Source organism: Typopeltis vanoorti, chromosome 23, assembly GCF_054136105.1.
Source record: "Typopeltis vanoorti isolate ZY-2024b chromosome 23, IOZ_Tvanoo_1.0, whole genome shotgun sequence".
NCBI classification, from domain to species: domain Eukaryota; kingdom Metazoa; phylum Arthropoda; class Arachnida; order Uropygi; family Thelyphonidae; genus Typopeltis; species Typopeltis vanoorti.
In genome coordinates this window covers 91,240,011-91,254,230 of record NC_143571.1, presented here as the reverse complement: position 1 = coordinate 91,254,230, position 14,220 = coordinate 91,240,011, and the positions used below count along the sequence as shown (strand labels likewise).

At 36.5% G+C, this 14,220-nt stretch overlaps 1 protein-coding gene across 3 annotated transcripts in view; it reads right to left on the bottom strand.

Moving 5' to 3' along the window:
- The window catches only part of LOC150094058 (uncharacterized), a 129,082-nt gene that overhangs the window by 92,721 nt on the left and 22,141 nt on the right, over nt 1-14,220 (bottom strand). The window contains exon 3 of one of the 3 annotated variants that reach the window (XM_090412636.1): nt 1,557-5,950. The exons of the other annotated variants lie outside the window; for them this stretch is intronic. Within the exon in view, the coding sequence (XP_090268762.1) occupies nt 5,683-5,950 (268 nt within the window). The 3' untranslated portion in view covers nt 1,557-5,682. Of the gene's footprint in view, nt 1-1,556; nt 5,951-14,220 lie in introns of those variants that run through there. 3 annotated transcript variants of the gene reach the window in all.

The window sequence follows — 14,220 nt, the reverse complement described above, 5'->3', positions numbered from 1 at the left end:
GATTGAGCTGATAGTTTATCCTGGACAGCATGGCTATGTGAAGAGATGGTCGCTCCTTAGTAATCTAACATTTTATAATAGTGACAAATGAGTCGGATAAAGGAAATGGCTACACGATGATACTCTTGGATTTTGCAAAGGCAGGTGACAGAATACCACAAGGAACTCTGTTTCCCATACTGGAACAAAGAGAGATGGATATGAAACTGGTGATATGGATAAAAGGGTGGCTGATGGACAGATACCAAAGGTATATGGAAGAACAATCCTGTGATTAGTGGTGCGCCGCAGGACTCTGTGCTTGGACCACTGCTATTTAATTGTACATAAATGATATATGAAATAAATTGAAGAGCAATATTGAGTTATTTGCCGATGGTACAAATTTGGGCAGAGTAATAGTTGATCAATGCGCTGAAGAGAGTTTGCAAGATAATTTAAATAGGCTGACAGTATGGGCAAAAACATAATGGATGTCAATTATGCAATGGAGAATGCAAGCTATGCACCACGTTGAGAGAACTGTACTTCAGGAAATTAATGAAGCTAAGTATTTGAAGGTAGTCGTAGATAGAGAATTGAAATGTAGAGGGCATATTGTTAAAGTCTTCAGGGTAGCTCACAGGATGACTTAGTTATTGGAAGAAGAACACACAAACAGAGATAAGGGAGTTATCATCCCCTTTTATAAAGCCTTCATACAACACTTGGATTACTGTGCTCAGGTCTGGTCGCCTGGATTTCTTCGGGATGAGAAAGTGGTGGAGAATATCGAGAGAGTAAGTGACCAAGATGGTGAGTGCTTTAGGGAATGTTTTCTATAAGCATAGATAAAGGGTGTGGGTTGCAAAAGTTGATTGAAAAGCATAAAGGGAGATATGATAGAAACATTTAAGTTACTGAAAGGCTTTTATAGTATTGAAGAAGGAAAAATGTTTTAGCACTTGGCTAGGAGGCAGAACAAAAGATCAACCCTGGAAATTAGGTAAATGTGTAGTTAGAAAGGGGCGCGAAGACTAGATTTTTCTCTTAGAGAGTGGTGAATGAATAGAATGGGTTGCCTGAGTCAGTTGCGAGTGCTTTTTCTGTTAATGGTATCAAGGAGATTTACGATAGATATTGTGTTGATAGTTTGGGTCTTCTAAGATTATTCTTTGAACTCTATGGAGGTGCCTATGCAATAATAATATATATTATTGCAATGAAGAGCTTCCGTAGCTCAGTCGGCATAGACTAAGTCCTTTGGTCGGAAAGACCTCAGTTCGATTCAGTCAGTGACATGAGGAACTTTCATCTGGTCTCTTTCGACGAAAGGTGAGTTAGCCGGTCTCATACGGGGGTAAGGTGTTTTTTCACCCGGAATCTCGGGTTTTTCGTTCCCCAGAACAGGCAAACCGGCCCCTTGAATACACTCATCTACAGACATAGGACACTCCTGGAATAGGATTGACCGACTTATTCAGTGGTATTTGCGGTTTCGAATCGTAATAAGCCATGACGTCTAATGTGTAACTATGCCAGGCCACTAGGCCTAATACGTAATGGAAGAAGAAGAATATTATTACAATGTTTATTATTCTCATCACATATAATATTTATAAATATACAATTCAAGTATATTATCAACATTCTTGATTTTCACATTTATTTTGGACTGATTGTTTGTTATAAACAAATAAAATATTTTCCATATATATACAAATTGAGTCAAATACATTATCAGATAGTTTCCATTGTCTATACTAATGTTTACAATGAGTTAGTGAGTTTTTACTTTATTGTGGTTATTTTTTTTATCTCTAGCCGAGGGCCGTAGCCATACCGGTTACTAGCAAATTAAATTTACGCGATACAGTCACTGCAGAATTTAGTGACCGTATCTATGAGGGCTCACAGAACACTATATATACTTGTCGTAATATATTAGAATCATAATTGGACATGTTATATGAGTTATAGTGATCTGTTATGATATACGTTGAAAATAAAAGTCAACATTATTTAGTCCCATGAGGTAATCTCTCGATCTTTTTCTGAAAGTATATTCTAAGGTTGTTGATTTTATTTTATTTGGGAATATATTGAAGCTGTTTGCTGCTAGGTATTCAAAGGAGGTATTCGAGGCAGGCCCGCCCTAAACATCGTGTCAAGCACTATCCAATATTTTTTTCAATATCTATCCTACTTGCTTTGAACTCATTCACAGTCATGGCACCTACAGCAGACTCTGGTAACCTATTCTGCTCATTCACCAATCTCCAAGCAAAAAATCTAGTGGACTTTGCAAAATTTCACTAATTTCTGCAACCAGAAATCTCTAGGCATGTAGGAGAAGCAACATTCACAACCCATCGAAGTAATCCACTGCTGAATCTCAGTTCCATTGACCAGGAGACTAAATAAGTGCGAGGAATCATTTCCTGCAGAGTCACGATTGAGCAGTGTAACCACTTGGCACAATGATTCATTCATTTATTCCTCTTGTTGTATGAATGTCACAGTCTACTGGAATATTATCGCTTAGTGCTTTCAATCATTCTCACACATAACCTTCTAGTATCAATTATTTATGGAAGATAATGCACCATGTCATAAAAAAATATTTGTTTAGCCATTATTCTAGGAGCGTCCGAGGGAGCTTTCTATACTTTATTGGCCAGATTGGTAACCTGATCTCACTCCTTTAGCCATCTATAGAATTAATTGGAATAAGTGATTGTGATATAAATCCTCTGCTTTATCTAAATCAGAAGTTACCGCAGTATGCGATCGAGTGAATGACTAGCGCCCCTCTGGAACAGTTTTCAAATGTCATGAAACCTGCCCCAATAGATGATCAAATTCTAAGCAAAGGTGTGCATATTTTCAGCTGGATTATAAACTGCTTATAAATATCGCCTTTCCTTCCAGTGATTGCGGTTTATCCAATATTACATTCAGTAATGTGTTTAAAGTGTTTAAGATCTAAGGAAACCTTCGTTTCCGAGGAACTTAAATTAATGGTAAAAAAAAACAAACTCTTTAGCATATTTACAAGATAAACTTAATGAAAAACAACAGTATTACAGATATAAAAGTTTAAAAAATGAAGCTTGTACCAGAATCTGGGAAATAACTGGAATTCTATTCTAACTGTTCAAAACAGCTTGAACACGACTTTTACACTGCATATGAACAAGTATGAGATTAATTAGAAACCAAAACTGAATTAGGTAAGTACATAAAAACACACTTTTAATTGAACAGAAATGGTGAGAAGAACAATTATTAGAAGTATTACTAAACTGCTGTATAAGGATAAAGAAACCTTGAAAGATGAAGATTTAGAAATAATATCACAAAAAAAGGGAAACATTTCGAAAAAAATTAGAAATAGAAAATCAGCCGGAATAGATAATTTAGATAACTGACACAATATTTCAGCGATCTAACTTATTAAAGTGTTTGGTAAAAAAAAATAAAATAATAATAATAATACCACATGAACAATGAAAAATATTGCAGCGCCGATGTCTTTTTTTTAAAAAAAAAAAGAAACAACAGATCTAAATAATAAAATAAAAATAAATTAACTAATGCCTTTCATTCCTTACAGGGAATAGGCGAGCCCTGTTAACCCTATCTAGCTTTTGGAGAATGAGTGGCAGTTCAGTCTCCACTGGTAGCCAATCAGAGAAGCTGGGCTAAGACTATCGCTAGTTATAAGCGCCAACCGATGAAGAAACTGGCAAACAAGTGCTGCCATCTTTTGTTACAATAGAATATGTTCTTGTCTGAAATAGTGCGAGTTCTACAGTCGATTTTCTTGAGTTTACGTGACTTAAAAAACAGTTTTCGGGAGAAAAAAAACCGGTTGCTCTTGTCAGAGTGTAGCCCGTGTCTATCTTCGGGCAGTGTAGCGCAGTGGATGCAAGCTCCACTCCCACTGAGCTACAGATGGAATTTTTAATCCGTTACCAACCACCTTGAAATCTGTGTAAAATTGATTCAAGAAATTATAAATGAATCTTTGATATTAATTATGAAAGTTTTCGATCTGGAAGACCATGCTCAGAGGCAATGCTTCTGCAATCGATAGTATTAAATTACAAGTTATTTTAAATATTAAAGTGGAAAGAAAGGTAAAAACACATAGTATAGCTTATAAAAGATACCTTTACAGAAAATAAAAGTGCAGTAAGGTGCTGCAAGAATGAAACAGAATAAACTCAATGAAAAAAAAAAGGAATTAGAGCGATTCATTTGACATCAATAAAAGATCAGTTAAATGGAATAGAAATTAAGAATACAATAAACAAATCAGCTAACCCCATTAGTGGTTAGCTGATTTGTTTATTTTGCTTCTCTTGTAGGAAGTAGGTGAGGCCTTTTAACCCAGTCTCGCTTATGAAGACGGAGTGGGCAGTTCAATCTCCACCAGTAGCCAATCAAAGATAACTGGCCCGTGACTATCACTAATTATAGCGTAATCAGGTGAAGAGACGGCACACAAGTGCCGCCATCCCGTGGTCCCTAACGCTAACAATATATTTATTGTCTGAAATAGTGTGTGTTTTACGACCAATTTTCTAGAGTTTATGGGAAGAAAAGCCTCAGATTTGGGTTGAAAAATCAATTTATTCGTTCCAGCAATCGACGAACTTAGGAACTAGTTCGTCGATCGCCGCATAAAGGGACAGAAAAAGTTCCTCTAGCTTGGGACTGAAAGGTTGTTCCTGAGTATGGATTTATTCAGGTGAGCTAACGCAATGAATGCAAGCGCTGATTCCACAGGGCTGCCAAGGTAAAAATTAATAATATAGTAAATCTGAAAAAGTAAAAATCTAATGGTTGATACAAAGAGAACTTTTCCATTTCTTACAGATTCAGCTAAAATAAAATAAAAATATATTCAGCTAAAAAACCAAAACATTTGTTAATTAGTAGGCAGACCATTACGGGTTAAGGTAAAAATAAACAGAAAAAAAAAAGATAACAAGCGATGAATACTTTAGAATACTTTTCTTAAAATATTTGAGTATTATTTTTTATAATAATACTATAATATTATTATATTATAGTATTATTCTTTTAACGAGGAGGAATGGAGAAAATGAAGTAAAAGATAAAATAAATTAATTTCCCAAAGAACGCAAGTCCGTCCTAACTTTTGGAAGCAGGCAAGCATCCAGTTTAACCTTTGTCATCATCGGAAAGTTACTTTCATCTATCAATGATTTGCAAACGTACAGGTGACACAATTAAAGTAGACAAATGCAACCATCCTTAGCCGACGTTATCATGAAATAATGTGATTTCTCTGGTCGATTGTTTTTATTTTCGAGGTAAAAACCTGAAGTTTTTTATGTCTGTCTGCATTAAATCTGTGTTATTTCAATATTTTGAAAACATGTTTTTAATTCAAATTTTCGAAATACGCAGTTTTGAATTTTTAACATTTTCTATATATTTCTGAATATTTAGATTATATATATAATTTTTAACTTGCACCTCTTCAATTTGATGCTACAACTGTGTACCGTAAAAGTAACTAGTATGATTTAAACTAAAATAATAAATATTCATTTTATTAATATCGCATTGCATTGACCTTGAGTGATTTCAGTTCGGGGAATAGTAAGGGGCATCAACTCATTTCTGGGTATCCATAATCATTACATTGCTTTTCTAAAAGAATAGGTATCATGGATCGATGCTATCATCCCATTCCAAGTCGAACTTTTCTCTTCTAGAAATTATAATTTGATATCGCCTTTGCCACTTGGCAGTCAGTGGCATGCACATCTTGTAACGATGAACAACACACAAAATACACGTCAAACTGAAGACTACACTTAAACCGCTCATCGCCGCAATAACCATGAAAGTCAAAAACCAAGGCTTGCATGTGAAGTCTTCTGGATCTATCTTGGCAATGGGAATCCCTTTAAGATGATCTGGAGTTGAGCATCTATAAATAGGTAATGAGTTTTAATGAAGATATCAGAACATCGATATATATATATATACATGTAATTTTTATAAGTTTATATAATTAAAGAAATCGGCCAACGCGTTTTATTCCCCAGAGGGTATAGTCAAAGGTTATGCTGACCCAATGCTATCAACGATTTTTAACAGGCGCCCAGGAAGGAGAGCTTGGCAGAACACCGCCACTATCTCATGGTCCCTAATTATATTACTGTCCGTAATAGCGTGAATTTTGCTATATACGTACTTGAGCTTTGGGATCAGCAGCTAAAATTTCCCAGAGAAAATCATGGAAAACTAAGATAAAGAAAGGCTTCGGAAAAAGTACCTCTGGTTGGCGATTGAAGTCAAATTAATAACAATCTTTCATCAGGCCCAAATATAAGGTCTCTGCAATGAAGATTATGAATGAGTTATTCATTCGAAAATTAGTTTTAAAACTAGTAGCTCAACTTTTCTTGTTATAATGAAAGTTACTTTGCAGGCATCACAGGAAGGTGGGACAAGTATGTCGCGACCAAATCAAGAGGGAGGACAATTGCAGGAGTGGGTTTTTCATAGCGATAGAGGACTGCCTTTCTGCTTTCTGATGTCGTAGTGATGGAACAATCCCTACTGGGGCTGGTAGCTCTCGAAAGGAGAATGTAGTAGGCAACAGCTAGCCAAGTCCCTTCATTATGAGCCTACTTCTACACTTGTCAGGTCTCAGACCAGTTGTGAGTGAAGCCAAGACAACCTAATTTCAGGGGTCCAAATATCCTACAGGAATACAATAGTAACATCCCATCTAGTGGGATGTGCCTAACTTGGAAGTTTTCGGAATCTTAGTCTTACTTTGGCTCTTACTAGCTGATGCTCTGTACCGCAGTCTGCTCCAGGACAAGTATCCACATCAGATGTGCTTGTTTTTCACCGCTGGAAAGCCAGGATGTAATCAATCTTGTGCCTTGACCTATCAGTGTTAGATATTCAAGTATAGGTCCGTTGTGGGTATTTCTGAAAGCAGGTATTGGTAATAACTAATCTGTTAGCATGGGCAAATTCTAACAGTCTTTCACCAAGGGTGTTACGTTCACCCAGACCAAACATGCCACACTCCGGCCTAACGCTCTTAGTGTTTTCCATGTTTGCATTTAAGTCCCCTAAGATGTAAAGTATGTCTCTCCTTGGTAGGCAGTCCAAAAACAGTAAGTTTTCATGGAATATCTCACTCTCTTTTTCGGTCCTATCCATGTGGGGGGGGGCACATAAACTACAACGATTGATACATTGGTAGGATGAGCCTTACGTCTAATAGAAAGCATCCAATCATTAACAGGGTTATAAAAAAGGCTTCTTTCTTGAGCTGTCTTCAGTATCACAGCTGCCCCATGATGCTTTGAGTCACCACCTGAGTAAACAACTAGCTTACCATCCTGTCTTTTGAAGTGACTTCCTCATTCCATTTGGCCTCTGTAATTCCCAGGATGTGAACTTCATATCTATCCATCTCTTTACAGACAATATCAAGAGTACCCATCTGTAAACCACGAACATTCCATGCGACTATGTAAAATTCCCTTCTAAGATTAATCCTGTACCTTCTGTGTTGCCCATTCACAATACCACTGACTTTTGTTGGAGATTGTAATATACTTCTCGAACAGGGCACTCTGCCTAAACCCTGAACGCGGCTCTGATTATTTTGTGAGACAACCGATGCAGCATGAGATGTATTATAAGGCACAGCCATATTAGCATTTTGGAGTGAAGTCACTGCAAGAAGAAAGTGGTAGGGTTGCAGAAGCCCTTTCCACATGAAATGAAATAGCAAAATAAGAAAGATTCATCCCTAGCTCTGGAATACTCTAATAGCGTTTGGGGGGAAGGAGCAAGAAGAGAAGAAAGAAGGAAAGAAAAAGAGGGGTGGGACCAGTTTACAGATACTATCACAGATGTATATTACTTGAAGTAAGGCATGGTCCAGCATCAGATATCTCGAGTTTGCCAAGCCCGTACTCACTAAATTGATCCCTTGAGGAGAGTGTTGTATATTTTTGAAAATTATCCCCAAAACACGAGGATGATTTGAAAATTCATCCCCGTGTTTTGGGGATGATTTGGAATTTATCAATGTATGTGGAGAGTCTGCGATACACAATGCGCTCCATGATTTGGTTGATTATAGATAATGTAGCGATGGGTCTGTAATTACTTATAATGTTTCTTTTTCCATGCTGTTTAATGATTAATTAATGCAGCCTTTGGTGTCAGGTATGTGCCCCGTTTCGAAAATTTTATTTAACAATTTTAGTATAACTGGACATATGTTAGTTTAGTTTATTTTATTTTTTTGATGTATTTTGGTCTGATCCATCTATTCCAGGTTCTTTGTTAGGGTTGATTTGAAGCATTGCAAGTGACAGTTCTTCTTTTGTTACTGTGGGGAACCTCGTTAACTAGGTTGCTCATGGTCCTAGTGGAGAATATTTCTTTGTGAGTGGAGAGATTGTTTTAGAGGCATTGCTTTTGTGTCCAGCATTGCATTGATCAGGTGCTATGTTTCCTTTATGTCGTTCCGAGCTGCTGTCAATTCGTTTCTATAATAGTTTATTTTTGCAGTTCTGATCTGTGTTGTTAAGTAATTCCGTTTTCTTTTATATTCAGCTTTTAAAATAGGGCATCTTTTCTTTGTATATCTGTTGTTATTCATAGATTCAGTCTAGTTTGGGAGCGTATATTTATTTTTGTTAATGCTTTGTTATATATTTTATTAAATGTAAGTTTAAGTTAGTGTATACAACATCTGCAGAGACTGAAGATGCTACCTGCATATTATAGTTTCGTTTATCATGCTATTATATTGTTTGGTAGTCTCAGTAAATTTTAAGGCTTCTTGTTCAGAATGCAACTGAAGTGCAGTGACATAATGGTCTGCTAGTTTACACGTTATGACAGCTATTGTATAGCTGTTTAGAGGAGCCCTTATATTCTTATGGTCAATACAGGATGAGATGATTGTATTATCGACTATCTTTTCTCGTGCATACGACTGTATGGATGGGGTTATGTTATATGCTGATAAGAGGTAAAGGTATTGTGCTGTGTTGTTATTTATGTTCATAATGTTTATTATATTCATGTCACCTATTATTATCAGGTATTCTGAGGCGCCTTCTTCCGTGGCAGAAAACCATTTATTTAATTCATCTAGAAATTTTGTCGTGCTTACATTAGGTGGTTTGTATATTGCGTTCAATATCATGGAGATTTCTAGTTTCATATTTTTAACTTCGATTCATATATTTTCAGCCAATTCTAATTTATAGTTTATTTCTATTACTTCTAATTTATGTTTGCTAAATATTATTATGCCACTGCCTCGTTTAGTTTGTCTGCTGTGTTTGTGTTATTGAAAGTTTGGCATTTGATAGACGGTGCTTCTTCGTTTGTTATGGATACTTATGTTGTCTACATCTTCCTTCATATACGCTTGCTGGGTCAGCTAGTAAATTTGAATGCTCCTGATGTGCTGATATGAAGAATTGATAGTTCTTTTTTTTTTTGTGTGTGGGGGGGGGGGATAGTCAGTTGTTTCCATTCTGTTATCGAGTTTAGAATGTGGCAGCTGTCATGTTCCAGGATGATTAGATCTGCTTGGCGGGTCTGCGTTCATGTAAGTTAGGATGTTGTTCCCTTCCTTAGGACTCACCTGTGTTCGTTTTAATGTGCCATTCTGTAGAAAACTTCTACAGATTTTATGTGAATTGGATTTGCATCCTGTATCTTTTTAAGGAATATATTGCTGTCTCTTATCAATATAAACTGTTTTTTTTTTCTATTTTACTTTTCTTGTATGATAGAATAGTTTCTGATCATATGGTGTCAAGTACTCAGAGAAGTAGGTTGAGGTGTTTTCATCATTCAGATCCTTTACTATTGTCTTTTGAATCCTGGTAGCTTTTATGAGATTAACTTTTGTCGGGCTGTTAGTTAGTCTCACTGCATATAATAATATGTAGTGCGATCCGGATGCAAAAAGGCAAGTCGAAGGAAATGATTGTCTTGGTTGGTATCGATGATCTGAAAGGCGAGAATTTTCTATGAGGAAGGATGCAAAGGATATTTTAGAAGAGGCAAAACTGAAGAGCGAGAGGGAGACGTTTGTAAGTCTCCTACCACGCTATGATAGAGGCGAACAGAGGAGGAGGGCATTGATAGCCAGTGAGTCTATACGTAGATTGTGCAAAAGGAATGATGCAGAATTTGTGGACCTCTGGTCTCTATTTGATGGAAAGAACGATTTATACAATGCGGATGGATTGCATATAAATTGTTTTGGTGTTCGCTATCTGGAGAGCGCATTCTTCACCGAGTATACTGAAGTTCAAATTCAGGAAAACATAAGCAATTAGAGTGGAAGCAGGTGAGTTTTGGTGAAGATACCCATGAAGCGAGAGAGTGTGAGAATGACCAAGTGAGGAATTCAGTCTCTCCAGCAAAAATATTGAATAGGGTAGTCAATTCAGAAAGTAAAGGTGAGTGGGGAACTATTGGGATGATGCAGTTTCTATATACTAATGCCAGAAGTATCAGGAACAAGAGGGAGGAGATTTTGGCATTGGTTAGTGCAACCCCCCGAAATGTTAGAGGCATTAGTGAGACTTGGCTGACAGCAGATTATGTAGTTAAGGGTATCGAATGTAAAGTGTTTAGTATTTTCAGAGAAGATAAGATGGGGGGAGGAGTATTATTGATGATAGCAGATGAATTGTAGCCAAAATGAGTAAGAGACAGACGAGAGGATGGCTGTTCGTTTCAAGCAATCTAGTATGAGATTAAGACCAGTAAGACAAAATAAACCGTTGGTTGTTGCTATAGACTAGGGAATTTAATAGATGATCTGGAAGACATGCATCGCAAATTAGTACAATGAATACAGGTCGAGTGATTATTATGGGGAACTTCAACTATGGAAATATAGATTGGAAGGAAGAAGGATCACATGGCAGTAAGGAAATAGAATTTATACACCTGCAGAGGGATAATTACTTAAGGCAGCATGTGATGGAGGGGACTAGGGATGGGAGAGTATTTGACCTGGAAATAGGATCAGAAGAACTATCCATAACACAGTTGCCAACATTACCCCCAATTGGTGAATGTGACCATGCGGTCTTGACTTGGGAGATTGTAAAATATTAGAAATATTCTATTAAGATATTTGTGGAATTAGAAGGCAGGTGATTATGACATGCTTAGGAAAAAGTTTCAATCTGTACCACGACATATAACATTGCAGGGTAAGGATGTTAGTCGTGCACGGGATATAGTTAAAGGTCATCCAGAGGAAGCAGTATTAAATTGTATACCTAGGGTAAGGAGAGTTAATCGAGTAGGAGTTAGATGGATGAGTAATATCATTAAGCACGAGCTGCAGAAGAAGAAAATTCTGTGCAGGGTATATAAAGAGAAACCTGCAAAGGTTACCTGCAAACTCGTGAACAGTACAAGGCTTAGGCAAGAAACGTGAACAGCATGGCAAGGAAGGCAAAATCATATTATGAGAAGAATTTAGCAGAGCAGGTCAAAGGAAATCCCAAAGAGTTCTTAATATGGCAATTAAGAAGAAGAAGAATTACTATGGAAGATTAACCTTAATGAGTGATGATGGTCACTAGGAGACAGAAGCAGATGAAGCTGAGTAATTACTGAGTGAGTACAATCACCTCATCCTTTGCAAGCATATATCTTCGTAGTGAGGTTACTGCTTTAACCTATGTAACAGACACTAATGTTGGAATAGAGGTCAATGAATTGGAGCTTCTTAGGATATTGCAGAATCTCAATGTAAATACAGCTGTGGGATTAAATGGAATATCAGCGAGGGTTTTGCGAGAATGTGCAAGGCAACTGGCAATGCCTTTGACTAAGCTGTTTAATTTAAATCTCAACTCTGGTAGAGATCCAAGGGAGTGGAAAGTGGGCAAAATATTTCTTTGCATAAGGAAGGTTCTAAGAGTACAGTAGCAAATTATAGACCAGTCAGTATCTCAGGAGTGGTGGTAAAAGTACTAGAAAAATTGGCAATTAAAGAGAACTCAAGCATTTGGAGATACAAATATGATACTGTATGAGGGTCAACATGGTTTTGTGAAGGGTTGTCATTCCTTAGTAATTTACTAACCTTTTATAATAGAGTAACAGCTGAGTTGGATAAAGGAAATGGCTACACGATGATTTTGCAGGATTTTGCAAAGGCATTTGACAGAACACCACATGGAACACTGTTACAAAAATTAGAACAAATGAGGATAGATGTGACACTGGTTAAGTGGATAAAAGGATGACTGCTGGATAAAGATCAAAAAGTGGCATATGGAGGGAAAGAATCGAGGCGGAAACAGGTGACTGGTGGTGTGCTGCCAGGTTCAGTGCTGGGACCATTGCTGTTTAAGTTGTACATAAATGATATGCGGAATAACCTGAAAGGAAATATTCAGTTGTTTGCTGATGATGCGAAATTAGATAGGTTAATAGTTAATCACAGCAATGTAGAGAGCTTTCAGGACGATTTAAATAAGCTGTCAGTATTGGAAAAAGTTAATGAGCTGTCAGTTTAATGTCCAGAAATGTTAAGTTATGCATTTTGGGACAAACAGATTACAAGCCGTGTATCACATTGTTGGCACTGTTCTACAGGAAATAGATAAAGCTAGAGATTTAGAGGTTGTGGTAGACAGAGAGTTAAAGTTTAGCGGATATATTGCTAAGGTTGCTAAGGTAGCACATAAGATTACTTGGCCAGTGAAGAACACATTAACAAGTAGAGATATGGAAGTTGTAATTCCTCTTTATAAGGCCTCGATACGTCCACATCTGAATTACTGTGCTCAGTCTGGTTCCGGGTTTCTTGTGGATGTGGAAGCGGTAGAGAGGATTCAGAGGCGAGTCACCAAGATGGTGAGTAGCCTGTGGAATGTTCTCTATGAGGATAGATTCAAGGTGTGTGGATTGCAGAAGTTGGTTGATAGGAGAAAAAGAGAGGGGATATGATGGAAACATTTAAGTTGCTTAAAGGGTTTTATAGGATAGATGGAGGGGAAATGTTTCAGCACTTGACTAGAGGGAGGACCATTACAAGCTGTAATCCCTGGAATTTGAATAAAGGTGTGATCCGTAGCGGTGTGAGGAGTAGATTTTTTGCTTTGAGAATGGTGAATGAGTGGAGTGGGTTGCCACAGTCAGTTGTGAGTGCTTTGTCTGTTAATGGGTTCAAGGAGAGGTATCATAGATTGTGTGGATAGAGTTTTCGGACTCAATGAAGATGCCCACATAATAATAATAATAATAATAATAATAATAATAATAATAATAATAATAATAATAATAATAATCGCAGTACCCAGAGATAACAACATTAACAACAAAGAACTCGAAAAAATTACTAAATATCGAGATCTGTCAATCGAAGTTGGCAGGCTGTGGCTTAAACACACCAAAATCATCCCAGTAGTTATCGGCGCACTTGGTGCAACTTCAAAGAAGTTATCCGACTATTTACAGCAATTAAACATCAACTTAGTGACCCCATATGACCTACAAATAATGGCATTACTTGGAACAGTCCATATTTTACGACGCTATCTGACAGAGTCCTCTTAGATTCTTGGGTAGAATCTGAAATGTTCTGAATCACCAGTCAAATTATTGTTTAAATAATGTTGTTTAAATCTTGTTTCGACTGTGTATCAATTATGTGAATAAATAATAATAATAATAATAATAATAATAATAATAATTTTGACAATGACAAGGTTTATTATTATACGGAATATTTATATTAAAAATTGAGAGCATATAATTCTTTATAAATATAAATATACATTTTTTTAAACTATCTAAATGTTTATCCATCGTATTTACATGTTCATTTGCACGAATGTGCATACAATTCATTACACAATACAGTAATTCCACACACATATCAATAGTAGTAGTAATAATAATAATAATAATAATAATAATAGAATAATTTGATAATAAAATACATAATTTTTCTGCATTTTGTCTTTTGTTTTTCTTCCAATATTTTAATAGATTCTGTATTTAATACAGATATTTTACATCTCTACAAAAATTCAGCATACAAGTTACTGAGTACATTCATTTTCGATAAATTTGTTTGTTTGTTTGTTTGGGTGGCATTTCTGCTTTCTTCTTCGAAGCCTCTGCAGAACTTATCTGAGGAAGATAATAGATGGCGGTGGT